Here is a 25157-nt window from a genome sequence, read left to right as displayed (position 1 = left end):
TACCGTTTTCGGGATAGTTAAGAAGTAACATAAGTTCATTAACATTATAAGATAAATATTTATTTCGGTATGTGATTATAGTATATTTTATATATTATAGAAAAATACATTTAATTATATGGCATATTATAATAACATTGATAATAAAAGTTTGTATTAAAAAACTACAAATACATTTTGACTAGATTAAAAGAATTGACATCCGAGCTAATTTCGTCTGCGATGATTAAACTCTCAATGACACAATATGTATGTAATATCGCCTTAAAAAACCAACATTAAAATTTAAAACACTTTGAACAATGAAAACAATTATAAAAAGATTCGGGTTTGGTACAAACGATCGACAAGCGCCAGACAGACTGAACCATAGATTAACTGAATGGCTGCTTTAAACGCAATTCTCGACTTCACGAATGATAGATTGCACATCGGATGACGAGTAACCTTTCGATGTGCACATATGCAATTATTAAAATTGAGTTGGATCTTTCTAGCGAGTTTAATAAGGCAAAATTTGGAACTAAAGTATCAGAAGCACAGAACATATACAGGGTAGGTATGTCAGGACTTCGGATAGATTTCGCTTAGTGTAAGTGCGAGCAGTGCGCACGCATAAGGTACACGTACAGTTAATCTGTGTTTCAGTCTGTCTGGCGCTTGTCGATCGTTTGCACCGCATCGAAAGATTCATAAATTACATTTCTAAGAACACATTCGATACAAATCTTACATCTAAACGTAGCTTTCTTGTCTAGCCGAGTAATACTTGACCGACTCCATTAACGTTGGTCTGATCATGTTCGTTACATCGCATTCGATATCTTCGAAACAATCGCTATGATTCTTGGCTATGGCACGCAAGGCTCTCAAACAGTTCACAAGAATCTTATCGGAGCACTTAACATCGGTCTTTTGCAATTTCTGGGCTTCGATTACACGGACCAGACGAGTGACACCCTCAAGCTGAATAACCTGTATAGTGATCTCAGGCAGGGAACACAATCTGTAATCAAAACACATTTATAAAACATTTTTTCATATCAGAGTAAAATACAGAATTATAGTAAGTACGTATGTTGCCGTACCTCGCTAGAGCTTCGGTGCTTTGATTTATCAACCTAAACTCTGCTTGCAAGCGAGCCGATCGAGCTGGTGACGTACAAGGTATCCTTAGGAAGCATACTAAAGCTACTGCTGTAGCTGGACAGCTCGCCAATAATACTTGGCCTTTGCTAGAGCTTGACAGTATGTTGATGAACGTGGCCGTTTGTTCCTGACAAATAAAGATACACAATAAAGTTATACATATGTACATTACTGGCAAATTTTAAAGGTTGTGGCTATTTGCAGATACTGTTTCTGCGAATTATTGGCTATTTGCAGGTACTATATCTGCGACAGGCGCAAAGCCTCCTGCGCATGCGCGTGAACTTATAATCCGATTATAATTTCTTACATTTAATGTATGCTAGACTTGTTTAATCAATCGTTCATTATACATGAGGCAAATATATTTCGCACGTTATTATAATAAATTTATATCATTTAGCTAGTTCGCGGCATGTACTTGTATGTAGGTATTATACGTTGTATATGATAATATTTTTTTAACAATTAATAATATTAACTAATTTTGATTATATTTTTTACTCTACGTCACTTTACGAGTTCTAACTAAATTTTGAGAGGTTCAAAACAAAATTTTAACAGTAAACACGCTGACAGTGACAGTTCAGACAGCATGCGCAGAAGGTTTTGCGCCTGTCGCAGATATAGTACCTGCAAATAGCCAATAAAGGTCTGTTCATACCTATCCAGCACGACCCGTATCCTGCAGGTGTCATGCAAGTGCGGATAGTATTCTTTGATACATTATATGGACGTATTCATACTCCATTCGCGCATGCGCATTTACGCATTCATGCGCGTCCATATAGAATGTACCAAAGAATACTATCCGTACTTGCATGACACCTGCAGGATACGGGTCGTGCTGGATAGGCATGAACAGACCTTAATTCGCAGATATAGTACCAGCAAATAGCCACAACCATTTAAAAACCCTTATTGTATAATACATACTTGTAAGAATATTGAAGCTCTCGGCCCTCGTTTCTTGACAGATTCCAATAAATTCTCTATTGTCTTATGCTGCGATAGAATTTCAATAATGTCACAATGATTCACATTGGTGTCATTCAAGGATATTTGCTCACGATCTTTCTGCTTTATAATATTCACCAAATTCACTAAGCACGCTGTGCATAGCAGTAAAAGTTGACAACAGGATGTCTTTGAAAGTAGAACTGTAATATATTATTGTATAATATTAAATAATGTATGTATGTATATATGTATATTTTACATAATAAAAGTCAATATCATCAATATACCTGTGATATTCTTAACATAAGCCTCCAAATGCGAATCTATCTGCTTAAGTTTGTATGCACCTTGTAGCCAAGGACCGGTAATTTGAGTGAGAACGGTTACAGCTTCTTTCATCTGTGGCTCGGGATTTGATTCTTCACCCAATACTTCGGACAAAATTTCCATCCCACCAGCCTATAAATTACAAATTTAATCAAAAACTGTTTCCATTAACAACGATCGTACAAATACTTTAAAAAAAAATAGTCTAACCTCCTCAAACTGTTCTACGGCTTCACTTGTAATGCAGATTGTAGCTAAAGCTCTTAGACTCAAAGCTTTTATAGAACTCTTATTGGATTCTATGATAACACTGAGTAAAGCTCTTGGTACTCCACATTCAACGAAAGGTAATTTGGTGATGAAGCTCATTTCATTTCCATCAAACGACAATGAGTCATCGTCGGGAGACATCAACGCTCCGAGATGACCCAGTGATATCAATGTAGACTTTAAGATCATATCTGAAGGTGGATCTTCCAACATTGAAACAAGCGTCTGAAAAAATATATTATATAAATAAAAAATAAGAAATATTGCACATATAAATATGTTAAATGGTAATATCTAATCTTTACTTACTCTCATTTGTTGGACCAAAACGGCACGAGCCGTCTCCAAAAAGATATTTAGCAAGATTTTCAAATACTTTTGCAAAACGTCAAACTCTGGATAGGTCTCATTCAACTCAATTTTTATATCCTCGTTAATATCAGTTACTTTTTGGATATTATCCTGAAGGGCTACTTTGATTTTGTCCCATCTATCTGGAGTTTCTCCCGGTGGTTTGATTTTCAATGTTATACTATGAGCGAGGACAAATTCACTTATGTTAGCTGTCATCATCGTGATCTCACCTTGACAATGCTGAATGTCATACGAATTTGTTCTTCTCAAATCCCTAAAAATTTACACATTAATTAAACTAAACTCAACTACAATAATCTACAAGTTGAATTTAACTAAAAACTTACTTCATAACCTGTCTAAACTGATGTGCTATAATCTGTCCGTGCGTTTGAACTTTTCTGATGTTTCCAGTAATTGTAGAAGAACTGCTGGCCACTTTCGTATTGAATTCAAGTCCTAGAGCTTTGCTTTGAAGTGTTGTCATGCATTCTGGTTCATATAAGCCTACTAATTCGCATAGCCAATGTTTTACTGGCGCCGTCTGTTCCGTTGACACTTTTTCCAGTGCTGTCGTACCATTGTTTCTGAAGTTTGGGGATTCGCATTTTGCAGGAAAATTAAAACTTGAGACGGATCTATAATAGAAAATTTAATTATAATTAAATTTATATTGTCATAATCTGTCATTCGTTAAGATATATATTATACTTACTCGTTAAAATTACTTAGAAGGTTCACCGGTTTCATTCTAGGAGTCTCGTTCTTCTCAAAGTATACTTGGAGGTCCTTTCTTCCTCTGAGAGGAAGCATCTTTGGCGTCGAAGTAAAAGCGTTGAATTCCATTTCAGAAAAATACATATCGTCTTCTAGCATAGCGTTTTGTACTGCATTATTATTTTCCTTTACTCTGCTCTGTGTTGATGTTTTCAGAATACTCTTGGGGCTTTTGGATACATTCAAGATGTTGTTGTCTAATACTTTGACTGAATCTTCATTCTGAATATCAGCCAAGTCCTGATCTTCAACCACAACCCAATCATCTCCGATGCCTGAAGCGTTTGGAAGACCCAAAGTTGGAACCCTATCTTCTGACACATCCCGAGTAATATCATATATGGTTTTAAACGAATCATTCTTCTTCGGCAAGAAATTAAAAAAACCCTTATTATATTTTTGCTTGGAGGTCTTCGTTAGCTGTTGTTTTGATCTCGACAGTGACTTTTTAGGCGTTTTAAGATTCAAACTATCTGTTATTTTTCTGGTGGACAACGATTTTGCAGCCTCTGCCATATTCGAATCTGATTCTTCATATTGTACAGTCTCAACACAACTCAATGAATGAGGACGGTCATCCAAAATCTGCTCATCTAACCTCTGAGATTTGCAATTTAGTGATTTGTTCAATCTGTTCCTTTGAAAGTTACCATCAGATACTTCAGAATTTATGCGAAAGTAGAAAGAATCCTTACAACTGATGCCTGTTATGGGAGATCTCATTCTCGGCTGATTGTTTACGACGACCTGATGAGACGGAGACACTTGGATGTACTCGATGTTTCCATTAGAATCTATTGAATTGTTATTGAACAGTTTCTTTTTGGCATCACATTTTTCTAATATAATACTATTGTTGTTTATATTCCTATGTGGTGTAACTAGCATTTGTCGAGATGCACTTTTGAGGATTTCTACAGAACATTCATTATCTGCAACACACTTCAAGTCAAAAGATCTTTGCTCAGCATCACATTGAACTTGCAAGTGCTTTTGAACATCTTTAGGAGTCTTAGCCACGCTTCTAATCGGAGTATCAACGGTTTTATTTGACTTGGGTGTTTCCGGATGTGGACATTTGACTTCAATATCTTTGTCTTCGACTTTTAAACCATTCTGACCGACTGCTGGCGATGAGCTGTCAGAATCTGAGAATCCAGAGTCTTGGCTCTTATGACTGATGGGGCTACTCAATCGGCGTATCAACGGAGATGGGATTTCTTCAACCCTCGGAGATATCCACTGAGGAATTTGGGGCTCCCAATCATTGTCGGCTTGCTGACGAGCCGGTTCCCTATTCGAAGGATGAGCTACAGGACTGTTGATGTTCTGTGGAGAGTCACCCCACCAAACTTTACTTCTTGTCCGTTGAAAGTGTGACATTGTCTGAAATAATCAAAAAAAAAATACACAAGTTAGATATGTATGAAAATACTATTAACATTGGACTTCAATTACGAGTTTTTTTTTATAGTAATGCATTCAATGGGGACAATGTTTTTTAAAACAAAACAAGCAATGTCAAATTCGTGGGAAATGCGATTGTGATTAACCAAGTGTGACGTTTTCATTGATGATAATTTCACAAATGATCATTGTAGATTTTATCGAATTTCCTGCGTTGACACCTTACATTTTCTGTGTTTTAATAATTATATGTTTCCGCTAAAGAATCACAATGGAAAATGATCTTAATGATTTTGATACGAATTGACCAACGGTACTCAACTTATAAAATGTTTTATTATGTTTTGTATAAACAGCCGAGAAAAGCTTGAATTGATCGCTATGCAATTGAAAAGGTGTGATTAGAAAGCATTCCAATCTTGAAATACATTTTTTTTAATTCAACCATAAGTATAATTGTATGTAAGTCTATAAACATGGATACAATAAAAAAAAATTGCAAAATGTTTTCGTGTGAGGCAATTTTTAAAGTCTATGAAATAATTCATGAAAGATTAAGATGGGGTTAATGATTTTATGTATTCTTTTAATAGGTTTTTGGGCTCTTTTTCCTATTATGCTGTACATTAACATTATAATAATATAATACTATGATTACTAACCAAATATAATAAAATTGTAAAATAGAAAATGATCAGTAGATCAGTAGCTATTAAAATATATATAAGATGTATTGTGAACATAATTTTGTAATAATAAAAAGCATTTAAAAATCAAATGTATTCTTTTAGTAAAAACAGGTTAAATATCACTGAGATAGACACAAATTGTATAGTAAAGAAACTTTCATAGATTTCCTAAGATTCTAAGAAAAAATGTATGTATGTTTATTCATTTTTCCAGATGAAAATTCTATATTAATACACAAAATGCGACGCAAACTGAAAAAAATTACATTCCTCGTGTGTTTTATTGAGAATTTGATGATTTCCTTTTAAATATCACTGCATAATAGTTAACGCTAAATATCAACCCATACCCGGATAGCGCCTGGCATTCGCTTTACACGCACAATTATGCAACACGGAGAAAAACATCTGCCTACGGTGCGAGCTCGAAGGGGACAACTTTTACACCCATTGTTTGAATCCAACGGATTTTCAGCTTCAAAACCCTCCCCTAACTACAAAAGGTGCACTTTAGTCGTGATTTTCAACCCCTTCGGTTCCCATGATCGAAGCGTAAATAACGGAAACCGGACATCGCTAATGACGAATTCGAAGAGTGTCAATGATTCCTACTACAAAAATTGTGCAAACAAAACAAAACCACCGAAATGACTAGAAACGGTCACTCGATTCTCCAGACCCATTTCGAAACGCAATTCATGTCCTGGTTTTTTCAATTGAACGGTTCATTTTATAATGAAATACGTGCATTACTATGTACTGTTAGATCCCAGTTGATTTTAGTATACTTATGTCTAACTGTGTATCCACTCAAAGTGTTGTCCCAAATGATTCATACATTCCTAGCGAATCAATAGATGTTAATCAATAGATGAAGAAATTATTATTGAATTATGGAAAATTGCTCTTTGTAAACTGACAAGTCTCAACTATTAAGCTTTAAGATTTTTTTTTATATTTTTCTATAGTTTTAAATGCAAATTTACTGACTGAATATAATGTTTAAATTTATTCATTTGTTATTTTCGAAGACGATTCCATATTACGTGGTGTTCAACAGAACATTTCATAATCTGTCACATATTCTTGCTTAATGGGTCTGAATTGCTAAAGATTTTTTAGCTACAGCTTTTCCTACATCTTTTTCTATTACTCAAATTGATTTGACGTCTTGCATCTAAAATAGGGCTACCTTAATTGTCGAAATGGCGACCGGGACATTTGAGAATTGAGTGATTAGTAAAATTGAAATCCTGAGTCATTGAGAACTTAAACAACGGTTGATTATTTAAATTTTACTGAAAGATATTTCAACTAATGCAGTTACTGAAAAATTTAAAATACTATCCTTAATACGACTATACTAAATAAAAAAATATAATTTGCTGTCAAATTAAATCCATCGATTAATAAAAGAACTTCAAAATGGTAATTTGTTTAAAGTTTTCATTCAAAAGCGGGAATGATATCTTTGCATCTTGTATTTGTCTCATTCATTTAAAATTTGAATTCAAATTTCAAAATGATGATGATTTTGGCGCCCCTAGATTTTGAAGCCCGGGACCGTTACTCCCTTCGTACGGCTGTGTGTATACGATTAAGTAATTGTAGTAATTAAATTTGCTATTGTACTTGAACCCTTGTGGCCCTTTCACCTTTCATTCTCACATTTACTTGTTTTCCTTTAATAGTTTTTGTCTGACTAACAAGCTAGATAGAATACCTGGACAACTGACCCGTTGACAGGGACACGGAGACACCGGGACGTACAGGGACTATAAACCGGGACGTATCCTGGTCTACCGGGACGTGTGGCAGCTCTAATCTAGGATTCTAAATTCAGCCATTCTAGAATTGAACCAAATTGATGCCAAAATCTTGAAATGTCAGGCTTAATATGTATGAATTTCAATTTTTTAATGCTTTCAACTTTCGTATGATAATAATTAATAACAACCAGACTACGAACTGAACCGGAACAAATCGAAACACAGTTCTGGCTGTTGAAATCCAAAAAAAATACATACAAACAATACAATGTACATATATACATATGTATTGAGCTCCAGCTTGAGAAATTCAAAAAATGATTACACAATCACTAATAAATATCTTCAACCGAGAAAAATTTCATACAATCTCTGATGTTTTGATCAATATTTTTGTTACACATTCCATCTCAAATCCAGTTTATAAGAATAATTCCATGTGTACTTACATATGAGCTGTAATAATTGAAAGTGACATAAGTCCACTTTTCTACATTTCGAGAAATATCTCGCAAAATATTAAATGGTGGCCTGTAATACGTTTATTCTGCTATTCTAAGTTTCTGGACATAAGAAGTGTAGAAATATTATTCTAGGAAATGAAAATTGGACTTCTGCCACTTTCAAATATAACGGCTCATATTATATTTCCAAAATATTTTCAATACAAACTTAGATAACACTTCAATGAGCATGCAAACTTAAGTCACAAGCAAACGCATGTTAAGCCAAATTAATACATTATAAAATTAATTTTAGATAACACTTCAATAAGCATGATAGTACTGTACAGTATCTGGAAGTATTTTTATCACTTTAGCATTCTTCCACATGTTTGATAATACAAAAAAAGTTTTATAATAATACATTTACACTTTTTACTAAAACCAATTACAAACATACATACATAGACCATCGTATCAGTTAGTGTCAGTCAGTTCTATCAGTCAATATTTGACGATTTGCCGGGTTTATTTCACTATCAGTTAACTTGCAACATTTGATACCATTTGATATCAGCTGATATCAATACCGACCATTTCACAACACTTAAAAATATCGATAAACGACTGTGTTAAAATTTAACGGCATCTTATGTAAATACATAGAACAGCGATTCTTTTATAACAAGAAATACTTTTAGTTTTATTTAACGAGAACTTTCTTTATCATATGTATGTGTATTTAATAAACAGGATGTTGTAAATAAATCGTTGGTTTAATAATTTTGAATGTATTGATACGATGTTTGTATGGGCGCGTGTCGGTTGATGCATCTGTCCATGTCTATGTCATGGCAACGTTTTGAATAATAACATGGGGGTGTCCGAGTGCTCAGGGCACGTGCCCGCATATGTCACACCCCTTATGAATTGCATGGCAATGTGCAATCGTAATTACAAAAGCAACCAAAGACGCAAAGTGCATCGGACATATGTACATACATTTGATTTTTATTTATTTTAGTACTGCTAACATTTGATAATTTTTCTCAGGATTGGTATGCGTATACTTAGGGATGTGCCCTTTAATTAAAAAAATGTTTTAAGTGTGTGACACCCCTAGGACGAGAGCGAGAGCACCCCAAAGTTTGGCCAGTCGTCGAATTCATAGATCACACCTGGAATCGTAACGGACTTTTCGGCGACACGGTGTTTACGAAATTTATTTTTAAATATTTTCGCACACGTTTAGATTTCTATCTATTCCGATCTAATTGCGTTGTGGTTTTCGCACGCATGATAATCTATCAAAATATTTGCGCAAACGTGCAGAAAAATTAACGATCGAAAGTCACTTTCGATGTTACAAACACTGTGCGAACTTTTTTTACGATTGTGCCTTATTATTTTGAAACAAATTTATAACTTTTACTGTGTATATAATTATGATATTTTAAGTAATGTTTGCAGTCTATATTTTTAAATGACTCAATAAAAATTTATATCCAAAAAACCTACCAAAGTTTTCACACAAAAATTTCACCTTTACATCGAACATATCACTATCTATTTTTGAACCTTGTTAGAAAGTGTTTATTCAATTAACATTGAACAAAAAATAGCGTTTAATCAATGCTAACGTATTTCTGAAGACATTTATCAAACGTTCACTTATTATAATTATATATATACGAGTCAGCACATGCCAAAGTTCAAACGTCTAAAAAGATAATTAAATCAATTACTAATCACAATAAGCTACACACCTTCAACCAAATTCTAGCTTTGTAATGTAAATTCGTTTAATTTAGATGCATTTTGAGATACTTTCAGACCATCCTGTATGTAAAATAGTACATGCATATGCCGCGTGCCTTATTGACTTCGAATTAAGAAGTATACCGTTTCTTAAACATCTGCTTCGGCATTATGACCCACCCCTGAGCAAGTCACCGTGAATTTCGAATGTGTAACGGCCGTTATTGTCACACTCTCATCGCTATTCAATATGAGGGGTGCGATTAGAATGATACCAAAAGACGAAGTCGAAGTTTAACCCTCGGTTATTACGACTTATGTACATTATTTTTTTTTTTGGTCTTTAGGTACTGGGCCATTTCGCGAGGGGATCCTGTGAAATATTGTCCGATGCGCATCTGCTCTAATTTTTTTTTTTTTTTGAAAATAACGGGTTTTTCTAACAGTGTGTGGGATGTGTGTCGATAGTTTCTCGATTTGAACCATTTATCTTATAGTTTACGTAGTTCTTAAGTTTAAAACTGTCAAATAAAACTACTGTGGGACGTATTGAGAAAGCCTAATGAAAGGTTGCAAAGGGTTATTATTCCTTACGATTGGGAAATAGAGACTGTAAGGTGTCCAAAATATTACGAATACGATTATTTTTCCAGAAAATGATGCCAGAATCAAAGAAGCTCAATCTGAAAAGACGGCAATTCAATGCGATGGGAAAAGACTCCAGTAAGGGCGCAGATACTAGATTTTTTTAGATAGTTTTGCACATGTAAAATAGCCGCCAGCACGCCTGATTTTTGGCAATCCAACAACTTACCCCTGGAGTGTTTTTGGTGATATATATATTTTCCTTGTATTAACATAGGTTCGACAGTGATAGATTATTTTTTATAAGACTGGTGTGATACTTTGGGGCAACCTGTCAGGTCACATTGGTCATATAATTGTTATTATTATTATAAAAATAATAAATAAAATAAAATAAATAAATAACGACGATTCCCATATTTGAAGAAATGTAGAAGAAACTTGTCGAAATAATAAGATTTTACAAATTAAAAATGACAGAAGACAAGCCCATTCACAGCTGGAGTCTGCGCCTTAAACCTTTTCGCAACCACTTTTCTAACAATTTCGTACCGAATCACGCTCATACAACTTAACATGATATTTTTGAATTTTGACTAAGACACGTCCATTCACAGCTGGAGTCTACCTAGGCATGCCATACCGTACGATTCTGTGTGTTGAAGGTCTTACTTAAAGGCTAGTCTACGACTTCTAACAATCAAAGATTATCTTAATGGTAGCTTATTAAGCGGAGACCCAATCCAATCTTGGAAAAGGGTTGAAAATTAACTGAAGAATTGAACAAATGTTCAACTTTACAAAATACATTACATTTTCAGTGTTTTTTATGGTGATTTATTTATCTCTTCATATTAAAAAGAACGTATTTTCCTCCCATATTTTTTAATTTTTTCAATTTGTAAGAGTTTTGGTCACAAATTTTAGTACGACTTCAATGTATACGCATTTGTTTTTTTATACATTTAAAAAATATACGTAGTAAATTATGCCTTTGTTTAATAAAAACATCATATCTGTGTGATATTTCAACGTAATAACCGGCGTTTCCAAATATAAAATCTGACCTTAGTAACGTGTTATTATATACTTGGGTGAAGTCGGGTGTATCTCTAGTTAAAACTGGATTTTTATTTAGTTCGAAAAATGCATTTGATCTATATAATATCGCATTTAAGGGCTGTCCCCGTCTTTACATTAAATACGGCACACTCGGTAGCATTTTCGAGGACTAAAAGACAGGAAGTTGATGAAATGCAATATCGCACGCGTGCCGGGTCCTTTTGTGGCACGTTACGGTTGGTAGGCGTGGTGGCCGCCATATGTCACGCGTCGCAACGCGTGGCGCTCTTTATCGTGGCACGCGTCGTCAATTTAACGGCGCTAGCGCACTTTAACGACTCGTTAAATATACACGATTAGCGGTACGCCGCTAAAACATCTCGCAGACAATTGACCAATTACGCATGCGTCAAACAAATCGATTGATCGGCGCCATCTTGAGCGTACAGGCTCGCCAACTTGTTTACAATAAGCGCAAATTCACATCGATTCAATATGGCTGCATAGTTCTATTAGTCAGTTGAAAACTTTCGACATGCAGCTTTCCAAATATGCATAGTAGTCTGTGTTCTCACAATGGGAAAAACATGAGTAATTAATTGGTTAATGGCGCGTTCTCTTCAATAACTTTATATTGTAAATGCGTGTAGTTGTAAATTTTGCTTTTATTGCACGATCGAACGTTTCTCAACAGATAAAATTTAATAATGGGTCTTATTAGTTGTACTATAAAAAATTGAGAAACATTGTTCGTGAGACATTCAATTCCGCATTGGTATGCAATTACACCGTAAAGTACAGGTGCGTTTCTGACTTACATTCTTTTCCATGATTCAAATGCTTACATCATTGATCAAATTGATACAGAGCGAAACTGTGGCAATAATGTGACAGTTCATCTTCAAAACCAGACCTGCTTATATGTGAAAATATTTATTAAAACGGACTCAAACTACCAAATGATTCAGATACATGTAATATGAAATAAATTGTTTAGTATGTACTCGAAACTTTAAAAATAGCTTTTACCACTTTTATCTACTTTTGATATTGATATTGATAACAAAACATATCCTTTCCTTCGTTCTAATCTTATCCCCTACAATACATACATAGATACGTGACTCTAGCAAGAGAACTAACTTTGTAAATGTGTGTCATATAGAACAAAACGATTCATAAGAAGCACGTATGCATTTTATAGATCGAAGCCAACACGACAAAAGGTTTTCAACCACTGAATCTAATACGGTATAGTATGGGCCTTCAAACGAGATATAAATCATAAAATCGTGCATCTCACAACATCTAATAAAACACGTTTTTCATTGACTATCTCGCGCGAAATGCGATCCATTCATTCGTAGTATACAAACGTGACTCATTCGATGAGTAAACACGCAAATTCTTCGAAACACCTCGCAAGTATTCGGATATGCAGATAGGAATTGGTAGCAACCTTAATTTCACGTTGCTGACTCACTTGGAGGATATACCCAAGGATGACCCAAGGCAAGGTAGAGGTCGCGAACTCGAATCTCGATTTTTGCAAATAAAAAATGGCACTCGATAATAAGTAAACCGGTTCGGAGGCAATGCGACCAGCAGCCAGGTGGACAGAGTTGTTGAAGTGTTTATTTATGTGGCATTTTATATAACGTAATATATGTACCTGTATGAGTATGGAAAGATAGTTTCACCGGGAAAACTCGACCGTGTTGAAAACCGGTCCCGGAAAACTCGTGGGAATGTGACGAAGCCGTACACGAGAAAAAGTGGTCTAATCCGGATGGTGAATCACACTCACTGATTTATTGACTGTGTAAGACCGTAAGGTGTCCAAAAAACAATACAATGGGACACATAAAAAACAATAAAAACAAATAAATCGATGGTTAATGTATGCTAATTAAATAGTACGAGCGTGTATGGAGCAATTTATGAGTGTGTTTAAGTTTGAACGCTTGTAATTTAAAAAAAAAGGCATTAAAAGTGATAAATTTAAGATTGTATTATCTTATCCAAGTGTAAAAAATTTTTTTTTAAATTTTAACATCTGTGGATGAAATTCACTATGAAACCGTTACGGAAGTGATAACGATAAGTGCTTGCTGTTTGTTTAAAATCGGTATGGATTTCTTTCATTCGCATCCGACGGAGTTTCGACCTCAATTAGTATTCGGTGGTGACGCGGCACGTATATTTTTTATATAGTTTTGCACATTTAAAAAATTCCAGCACGCTGGATCTATACTATGGCCATAACTCACTCCCTCGATTGTTTTTGGTGCTGTTTAATCCTTTTAATGACATGTTTGACAGGGATCGATATCGGTGGTTGCCATATTTGAAGAAATGTAGAAGAAACTTGTCGAAATAATAAGATTGTACGAATAACAATGACATGAGGATACACCCATCACAGCTGGATTCTATCTTTGCGTCCCGTGCCGCACCTTCGAGTTTTCTTACCATTGGTCAATGCTCTGGCAAACATCCTGAGTGCCAATGAGTGAACGGTTTTGAATTTCAACAATTAATCAAATTTGAATCAACAACGACATATGGACATGCCCATTCACAGCTGGATTCTATCTAGGCATGCCGTGCCGTAAGATTCAGTGTGTCTTTTCGTTACCACGTTCGTAACGTAATCATGCCGAATCGCGCTCAAAAAGTTTATTTTTGAATATTGTTATAATCTGACATAAAATTCAAACTCGAAACGACACAGCCTTGAATATAGATATTGTATACATGTGTATGTATACTTTTTTGTAAGATTTCGTTGGATTGTATTAATTTTTCGTTGTATTAGATAACGTTTTTGTTTATTTTCGATTTAAAAACATTGCACAATTGCTTACAGTAGGGATATGAATGAACTGAAACTAATTTTAACCAAGCTTAGTTTTGAAGCAATGTCTCGATTCTGACCTTGATTTTAATGTAAATAATCTTCGGCACGTATGTTTATATTATCAACGCACATAAGGTGAGACCTCGTGACTAAACTACACAGTGACATTAGTTTTGGCACTTATCAAACAATTAGTGAACAAAATTAAAGCAACCTACATATTGTAGATTTCAGTTAAAATTTAGACAGTAAATTGGGTCGAGGGAAGTCGACTGTCATGTGATCGGATTACCTATGTACATATGTGTGGTGACAAAATTATAATAAGTCAACAAAGTACTATACAAATGGAAAGAAATCATGTAGGTGTTATTTGTGTAATACAAAACTACTGGGATTAGAGCATGAATAAGAATAAAAGTGAATAAAAATAGTATCATCATTGAAGTCATGTGATTTGTGGGTGGAAGATGTTGCATTAAATTGTGGTTTTCAAGGGCTTGGTCACTTAAATTTGCCTCTAAAATCAATTCTGAGAATACATATAAACTTTGCATCATCATAAATTGTAGGTAAGGATTTTTTTTATTCAAATACGGGTTATTTATTAGTAGTGTGGCTAATACAATGAGACCATAAAATACGTAAGACAAATTTGGTTAGTAATAAATAAGTTATGTAAAAACTTTATTCAATTTAAATAATTTTATTTTCATCTACTTTAAAGAATTTAGTTTTAAACAAATGTACTTTGTTATTTATATGAAAAATTCGAACCGATTAAAGTCACGTCGAAAAGTTCTTGATTTTTCTATTAAAAGTGACGCTAGTTATTTCAATCCAAAAGGTATGTAATCCTTTCGTGAAAATATTAATTTTTGAATTACGAAAGAAGTGGATCATTCTGTGTATATAGAAAAAAGTTAGTCCATATTATGTGCTTTTTAATACATAAAAATAAAAAGCAAAAAAACATATAAAATAGACATTTCCGCGACCACGTTCGTCACGTCTTTAAATCCGTGCGCGTATAAAAAATTGCGTTTACTTTTTGCTAAAATTTTCATTAGATAAACAACAAAAAAGAGGTAAAAATGAGTGGCAAAGCAATTTGATGTATTTTTTGCTCGAAAATGTCGAGCCTCATCCGCAATGATTCAACAGGAAAGGTGCAAAAACACCAACAAACGGTGCACAAAATATCATCGAAAATTTTATTAATTTTTTTTAATTTGGCAAGAAAGAATTTCAGCAAATTTTCGACACGGAAATAAAACTAGAACTTCTCGAACATGTTACAAAACAAAAACCACTAGCGCAAGTGCGACGCTTCTCGAGCTACGAGCACTTAAAGTTGAACGCTCCCACAGAGACGATGCCGAGCTGAAACTATCGACAGATTTTTTAAAAAAGCAATTACTGATTCAAAAATGGTCTCTGTCTGTTTTCGAAGTCTTGCGACACAATAGTGTGTAATGTCAGCTTTTTTTGTATAACCAATAAGCACATGTGTACAGGCATTGTGCCCGCCTGTGAAATACCCCATTGTCGTTCAGGCAAATCGTATTGCCGAGCACCTGGCCAACCTCTCAGTGATTCAAAGCACCAGCTGACTCAGACGAAATTACTCGGAAACTTAATACATACATACTAATAAGTATATGCATACACCCAGCCAGACAATGGTGTTGAGCTGATGATGATCAATCCATCATGCGTTATCCTAGGTTGCATACCTGGCTGGGTGCGATCATTATCGACCTTCGAGTTGCATTCCACATTAGATATATTCCTTTTATTAACTATTAAAGCCAGTTGTGACCTGGCAATAGATCAATTTGATAGATTTCAACTTAATTATATAATTAACTGAAATCGCTGGTAAGATATCAATTAACGTTCGTCTCGAATTTGAATATACTCGTGAGCTGATATTAGCTCAATATGTAAATGTATCGACTTCTAATTAATTATTATCAGAGCAATGCTACACTTATTGCCTCGCATATACATATCTATGCTTATTACCGCCGTGTAAATGGAATCCCTTTTTATAACTGAATGTAATAGATAAATCTTCTCACAGAACATAATTCATGTACATACATATATGTACATACATGTCATCGATGCCTTTTTAAAATAAAAGTTTGAAACGTGGTAAATAGAATCCACATAAAAGCAGATCGTGCAAATTGAAGTATGTATGTATGTACTTATTTTTTACTTCATTCATGCAGATAACTAGCACCGTAAAAACGGAATTCCTTCTTATATTTCATGATGCATATTGAAAAATTAAGTATTCATGTGTACATGTCTATTTCACTGACGCACATTCAGAACCGTGTAAAAGTGAATCCACATAAAATCAGATCATGCAAATAGAAGAATGTATGTACTAACTTACACATATTTAGTTATCATAACATTACCGATTTTGTTCTATCATTCATACAGATAACTAGCACCGTGCAAATGGAATTCTTTCTTTTATGTCATGGTTCATATTGAAGAATTTAGTATTCATGTTTACAAATCGTTACCTTATTTTGAAAGGGTTCTAACTTCATCTGTTTTAACTGTTAGTAAGAACATTTTCAAAATGAGAACGACATGCTATCGATACATATTCAGAACCGTGTTAAGTGAATCCACATAAAATCAAGTCGTCCAAATGGGAGTATATATGTATGTACATATGTACTAACTTACATACATATGTATGTAGTCATCATAAAATTGTCGATTTTTTTTTCTTCATTCATACAGATAACTAGCACCGTGCAAATGGAATTCTTTTTTATGTTTCACCGTGCATATTGACGAATAAAGTATTCGTGTGTACATTCATACGTACATATGTCATCGATGCACATTCATAACCGTGTAAAAGTAAATCCACATAGAAGCAGATCGTGCAAATGGAAGTACATATGTATGTATGCATAATACCATTGCTGATTTTTTCCTTCATTCAAACAGGTAACTAGCACCGTGCAAATGGAATTCTTTCCTACTTTTCACAGTGCATATTAAATAATTAAATATTTATGTGTCATTGATGCACATTCAGAACCGTGCAAAAACGAATCCGCGTAAGCACAGATAGAGTAAATAGAAATATGTCTATTAAATGTTTCAAGCTCAATTTGAGAGTACAGTTTGTATCTAAAATTTGTGTTCAATATTGAAAAAGTACATAAGCTTGGTGTGAAAAGAACTGCATTGTAATTCCAATGTATTTGGTTAAAGTTTTCTTCGACAAATTCTATAGAAGACTGATTTTTTTTAATTAAACCTTGCGTTACCTATTTTGAATTCTGTTGCAAAACCGACTTTAAGACATGAATGCAAAAGATACAACACGATTGAAGAAGCTGTATATGCTATACAGCCTTATTTATTCTCGGTTGAAAGCTTTTGACCTGACGATTGACCGCGCTATACCAATTATCTACACAAAAGGATACAAAATGAACTCCATTATAGACACAAATAGCACTCACAGTCAAATTCAAAGGCTCTTTTCACACGGAAAACCAAACCCAACACAATTCAACTTTTTATGACAAAATTCTTCAAAGCTTCGACAACATATTTGCATAAAGTTACGTCGAACTACTCATGTGAAAAGTGATAAAAACCGATAAAGATTTGCGACGAGCGAAAAATATGAGACACTTCCCACCGCACGCATTTATGTACGTATTGTACTTCCAAATTTGATGTAAATAAATTACAATTAATTACGTACATCAATACAAAAATGTCCAAATATGGATTTCGTCGATGAACAGCACCCATGCGATGTAAGAAAAGTCTCATGAGAAAAGAAAACGCACAAATCGACAGTGAATTGAACGTCGACGAAATTCTATCACGAAATCGGCGAAAAAAGAGCTACAAAATTTCGGCAAGTTCAACTAACTCCATCATGTGTTCATGATTGTTTTTTCAATAGAACATATATGTTGCTATGATTATGCTTATACATATGCACATACTTCTATTTTTTAGCTTCCAAGTGCACGTCGACAAACTCACAATGGTTTATTGTTATTTACCACGTACTAGCCGTCAGAAATCGTCAACCGTTTAAAGGTAAACATGACACAATGCTCGTTTGCTCCTGTTCATAATTCCTACATACATACATAATTTGATTTATAAATGGGCACTTAAATATACTGACGCACTTCACTTATATGGAAAAATAATTTAAATTACATGCAATTGTACTTAGTGTTAAGCTATTATTGCATTTAATCTGTTTATGTTTAAATTTTGGATCGTTTTATAGTAAGAATAAATTAACTATATAGAACTCACTACCTGGATTTTTTTCACGCACTCACGCATATTTAGAACATTTTTTAAATAAAAGAATAAGATATTGCTTCTAAAATGCGAATTTTTTATACAATAAATAAATATATTACATTTCTTAGTACGGAAACATTCAATTTTGACGTAACTTTACCGATTCGTAAAAATGATCATTTCTTATTTTATCAAATTTTCCAAGAAAAGTACACAAATAATTTATAGTTTCTGACTTAAGTTATAAAACTAAGAAGAGGCTAGTAATAATACAAACATTGACGATAATAATGAGTTGTTTATACCGAAAAAGTTAAACTAAAAATACTTAGAAACGTTTTATATATACATATGTATGTATGTATGTACATAGAGTGAAATAGTTGACACCAAACTTTTGAAAAATGTTGTTATATATTATTCAATATTTTAATAATCATCATGAACATCATTTACAGCCATTTACCATCCATCTTAACCAAAAAGGTTTTTCTTTGCGACCTTCCTTTCACCCTTTTACATTCTCTCGGGTACCATTCGAGCACTTATTTCGTCTATTCTTCTAACTACGCAACCCATATATTGCTATTTCAATCTTTTCACTCTCTACCATATCAACTACCCTCATCTATGTATTCCGTTTCCAAACTGTCCTCATTACGCCAAGCATACAGCATTCCAAACTTCTTTGAGTGCATTTCTAACATTTTGACGTTCGTGTTTCACATCCATACGTCATCAATAGCAAAACACATTGCATTTTAATAACAACATTATATTGTAAAAAGTGTGTCGGCAATTTTACTAGACAGTCGACCTGTAGGTAGTCAACAATAATAATAAAACATGCGCGCGGGGTTAAGTAAATTTCAACCTATACAACTCGCGCTCCAATATTAAAATTCAAATTGACGATTATTAATTTCGGTGCATTCGATATTTGGGGATTGTCGTCGATGATGCATCGGCTCTAAAACATCCACATGCAATGACAATGGAACAATATATCAAGCCACCAAACAAACATCATTGAAACGCTAGAAAAGAGCTTCGTAAATTCCGCGCTCGCTACCGACTTCCATTATGACTTGAATACTAATTGAATTTTTATGATAAAAAATATTGTCATAAAAACGTTTTATAAGTGTGTACGAATCGTCAGGTATGCGAGAACATGTACGTGTCACAATTATGCCGTAGGAAAATTGGAAAGTGCCATTTTGACCGAGGAAAACCTATGACGAATTAAATCCAATGCACGATTAGCATAAATAGGTATGAATGGTACTTACATACTTGCTAAAATCGTTCTCTAAGGTAGGCAGGTAGGTATTTCCGTAATAGGATTAGAGCGGCGTATTACGTTCGTATGATACGTCGTATTATATTATACTAATCGCGTCAAGAATGTCACAAATAAATACAAAAAAAAATGTTAAAAATAATAAAATGCAACTAAAATCTATATGAAATTAGTTTCGGTACAAACATGTACTCATTTATATATTTTTAATATAAAAATTGAATAGTGTTGTCACCCCTGAATAGCATCACGAATCCTTTGTGAATTATTCAGTCAGAAGCCGTACAGATAGTGTTTAGAATATTTAATTTAAATTATAATACTATACTGTAAAATCAGATCGTTTTTCTGTTTTTGTAATAAATAAGTAATACAGTCGTATTTGTAATGCTGTCACACTATTTACCAGATTTATTAGTCGGTTTCACAATGTATAGACGGTCATTGATACCGACTCTATCTGAACTACCACTTCAATGATGGATCAGATTAAGAAAATCTTTAACCGGTTCATTGGAATACGTAAAAACATCAACCACCGGTTCAACAGAATAACGATAATTTTACTACGTACATGTGTATCAATCGGTTCATATTATGTGTGATCAAACCTTATGCTTCCAGTCATTAACCGGTTTAATAAAATCATTAGAGTGACTAATTGGTTATATTTACTTAATTAAACCGTAAAACATCAAGCAGATTTATCGAACCGGTTAAAAACTTGCATAATTTAAATATGGTCATAAATAACCAATTGGCTATGTGTATTTTAATCCTTAGGTCAAGCAGATCTACCATTCTTTAACCGGTTCAAGAACTGCAGTATCTAATTGATTATATTTACGTATTTAAATTCAACCGGTTTAAACAATATAGCAGCTCAATGAATTGATACAAATTTTAAACCGATTCGATAAAAATTCACTACAAATAATCGGTTTATGTTCTAAGGAAGCCTTGACTGGAAAATTTAATTTTAAAAAGTTTCATATATTGATTAAACATCGGATAATCATTAGGGCAATATGCTTTTGAGGGATTGTAGCTATTTGTTAACATCGTATAAAACCTTTTTTGTATAGATCGCTGGCATTCAAAACTGTTGGAACGTGAATTATTTGCATTGCCCTAATGATCATCCGATATTTAATAATGATACGTTCGATCAATCAACCGGTTCAGTATTGATACGCGTTCTTCGACAGCTTAAACAATTCCAAAGTCACTTATTATAGTAACCGGTTCGACAGAAACGCACTGAGATTATCAACCGGTTCAATCTTAAAATGATATTTCACTAAAATCATTGCATTGATAATGACGTGATTGAATCTTAGCTTAAATCACTAACCGGTTCGATGCGAAAAATTATAAAACGATTAACCAGTTAAATCAAAAAACAATTAGGTTCATACATAAACTTGCACGCGATTGAAAGTCGGTTTCTTTGCATTGATCGATTCTCGTTGATTTAAGGCAGTTTAAGCTAGAAACTTTAACAGGTTCAAAGCTTATAGTCTGCTTCGGGTAATCAGTGACACTTGAGTTTACTTTTGTGTGCAGAATCGCAAACACAATCGGTTTCCAGTATCTCGAAACGAGCTAATTTCCGAGAAGAATCGCCACACCCATGTTTTATTAATGTATCAACGTTCAATGTACAGCTATACAATTGCACATAAAAAAGTGCACGTGTGCACTATTAAAATAAACTGCAAATAAAAATAGAAGTACATACATAGTAGTTTTCACTCGATTGGCAGGTCGAGATGAAAGTGAAACTTGAGCAACCGCATAAAATAATAAAAACCAGAATGTAGGGCCTCTGGCCACGAGAAGTCACTTCACTTTTTAACTTCCATTAAATTTTATTAAGAAGCGCTGAATATTGAGAAGTTGAGAAGCTCGACAGCCTGATTGACGCTATCGAATATCAAATGCTAACCAGAAGACGATGGTTCAGGTGAAACGTGTCGAGTTTCATTTTATCGCGTTGCGTGCTAGCACTAAGAGAAGTGAAAATGAGAAGCTCGTCTCCACAATAAATCACACGGACGATCGCAAAAACTGGATAATTGTTTCAAAGCATCCGAGTAAAAGTGGAAAAGCAATATAAAAAACAGCCTAATCGTTTTTATGATAGTTTTATATCGCGCGTTTAATATGTAGATGACTATCGTCAGTCATCACGGCGAATCAGTCTCATTTCATCAGCTGATTGGAGATAATATGATGTATGTACATATGCATGTAGCAGTTCAAGAGTGTGTGTGTGTGTGTATAATGCATTACATCATACAAATTCAACTAAACATACAAGCAAAAATGTCTAACTATCATCGTTGGAATGAGACCGATTTTGCAAAGGGCGAAATCACACAGGAAAGAACGGCACGTCGTGTGATTGGCTCCCCGCTGTGGGGGGTCTACTACATTTCATCAAATATGGGATATACCGTTATCGATCACTGTCAAGCAAGGATAATTACAACGATACAATTTTACCGAAAACACTCCAGGGGGTGATTTTGGGACGGCGCGTGTAATGAATCTGTGCAAAGCACGCCGCAGTTTTTTCGCACGTTTAAAACTATCTAAAAAAAACCCTTGTGCCATGTTCATCGCTGTGTGTTTTCGCCCAAACTCTTTTCAAACTAACAAATTTATCTAAAAGTCGGAAGTAAGTGGTATTCAAAACATACGCTAGTATTGTATAGTCATTGAGACGGCGTATTTAGATCATATGTTGTTGACTTCTAATCTAATAGATTACTTGCATCTAACTGAGCAACATGCATGGAATTTCATTTTAAAAAGACGTCAACAATGCATGTAATGCAATTCTGCATATAAAAAGTCAGATTGCACAAATGTTCTTGTTATATACGATAAGAAATGCAAAATATGTTTATTTTTTTGATGTTCATGTACATATTTTCATACTCATATTTCAGTATCAAAATAAAATCGCTTAATAATCATTCATATTAAGTACGATTTTTTTAATGATAATACGGACATTTTTTTTTAAATACAAAAATTAAAGTTGTAGAATTGTGGTGATTCATCAAATTCTATAAATTATAATAATGTATGAAGATTCAAGGTAAGTTTTTTTACATATTTTTTTTTACATCCAATTATGCTTAAAACTGTGAGAAATTATTGAACAATAAAATATGGTTTTTAAAAAAAAAATATCACCCAAAGAAGTCTGGAACGCTTTATGCTCAGCATAACGAAGTATGACAAGGGCAGTTGATATAGTGGATAAATAAATAATAATGGTTTCGTAGCTAGAATAATGGATGAAATAAGTGCTCGAATGGTACCCGATAGAATGTAAAAAGAAGCAAAGAAGGCCACAAGGAAAATGGGTGTATGAAATTATAAAAATGTGCGGGGTTAATCAAGACAGAAGCAAATCGAAGTGTTGGAGAGGCCTTCATCCAAAAGTGGATGATGAATACATAAATGTAGATGATGATGATCATATAATTTTTTTTGTGTTCTGATTTAAAAAAATCTGTAAGTACTGAAAAAGTTTTCAGGTATGCGTCGATTTAATACACAATATTAAAGATATAATGATATAAAAAAATGAACTCACTCAATCGAACGGTCAGTTGATTTGTGTGTGAATGATTTTGATTAAACTCTGCATTCAGATGTTCACAAAAGTTTTCAGAAGTAACCAGAGAACAGCAAAAACACGACCGATACAACGAAAGCAAACACAACACTGATCGTCATGCGGAGCGACGACTCACAAACGATGACTACGCGCCAGTCACCAGTGCGTAACCTTTTATGATACGAGCCCTAGGAATGTTGTATGTTGCATCAGTAACAATTTTTTGTCGAGTATTTTTTTACCGAAATGCATACTTTAATATTTAATACTTTTGATTGCTATATATTGTACATATGTATTTTTTGAGATTTTTTTTTCCTTTTACACTATTAACACATTGTATGCGGGGAGCTGTGACTAATCGCTTACGACCTACCGCGGGCAATTACAAATTAGCGTAATCTCGCAATTATTTGCAAATTACATAAAATGTCATAACTTTCAAAGTATATAAACATATTTTGATATTTTTTTCAGTTAAAATAAAGAAAAAACAGAGTATTTATACTTTACCCGATGATAAGCACCAGACTACGTAATCGGTAAAAATACCCTTCCCGTAAGTAACTATCAATCGGCGTAAAGGGTGTTAATATCCGTCCCACATTGAATGTGTTAACATTGAAATACAAGCAAGAAAAATACATATAAACTAAATAATGATCAATGGATCAGTAGTTAATAAAATAGACCTAAGATTTAGTACCAACAACAAAAAAGCATTTAAAAATTAAAAAAAAAATCTGTTTGTAAACTGTAAAATACCTTTTTTTATTTAGTTTATTATATATAATCACTTCATATAAGCGCACCGGTGCGCGCTCGAAGTTAAAAAAATTCAATATTTTTAGATAGTTTGTGATATATTCAAGAAGTAGTGTCAAGTGTTGGCACAAAACATATAATAAAATAATCGAATCGTTTTCTACAAACGCGTGGCGATTAAGTAGTTAATTAAGGTAATGATTATAATCCCCGTCGAGTTTTGACAAATTTCATCGAATTATGTCAACTATTCTTAAATGGATTTTTTTTCTAAAAATCTGTTTATGGAAATAAATATTTTTTGTTACACAATTTTTGTTGCCTGAGTATTTTATTTTGATTTTTTGCTAAAAACTGTAGGATTTTTTCTAACAATAACAATTAACGCTAGTCATTTTCTGTATAGAAATACATTATTTATTTTGCGTTTTACACATAGGTAAAACGCATATGCTGTCCTTTTCACCCCCTTTCAACCAAAAGCATTTCGCGCGTACAAATGTTCTAATGTCTACACGAAATGCTATTGGTCGAGAGGCAGTGAAAGAGATAGCATGTACGTTTTTCCTAAATATCTTCCTACAGTGGACCAACTATAATGTAAAATAATTTTCACTGCTATATAAAAATATTGTATATGTACATATGTATGCATGTGTTACATATATTTTATCTAAATGGGCTGGAAATTGTTGTTAAGTTTCGATTGACAGTATTAA

At 33.7% G+C, this 25157-nt stretch overlaps 1 protein-coding gene across 2 annotated transcripts; it reads right to left on the bottom strand.

Annotated features, from left to right (window-relative positions):
* Window positions 1-690: 690 nt before the first annotated feature.
* Window positions 691-23783, bottom strand: insc (spindle orientation adaptor protein inscuteable). Of its 2 annotated transcripts, none has more exons than XM_077442226.1 (9): window positions 23650-23783; window positions 3776-5223; window positions 3408-3698; window positions 3016-3334; window positions 2647-2931; window positions 2397-2568; window positions 2086-2309; window positions 1089-1276; window positions 691-1006 (listed from the first exon to the last, which is right to left on the bottom strand). In XM_077442226.1, exons 2-9 carry the CDS (start codon window positions 5218-5220, stop codon window positions 736-738), a joined length of 3195 nt encoding a protein of 1064 aa, XP_077298352.1. In that variant the 5' UTR covers window positions 5221-5223; window positions 23650-23783; the 3' UTR covers window positions 691-735. The 2 variants fall into 2 exon arrangements, with proteins under 2 accessions (XP_077298352.1, XP_077298353.1); XM_077442227.1 differs by lacking the exon at window positions 23650-23783 and adding an exon at window positions 20026-20112.
* Between the last annotated feature and the right edge of the window lie 1374 nt (window positions 23784-25157).

This window comes from Arctopsyche grandis, chromosome 12 (assembly GCF_051622035.1).
Source record: "Arctopsyche grandis isolate Sample6627 chromosome 12, ASM5162203v2, whole genome shotgun sequence".
Taxonomy (NCBI): domain Eukaryota; kingdom Metazoa; phylum Arthropoda; class Insecta; order Trichoptera; family Hydropsychidae; genus Arctopsyche; species Arctopsyche grandis.
Note: the sequence above shows the minus strand (reverse complement) of the source record. Positions and strands in the feature narration are given on the sequence as shown.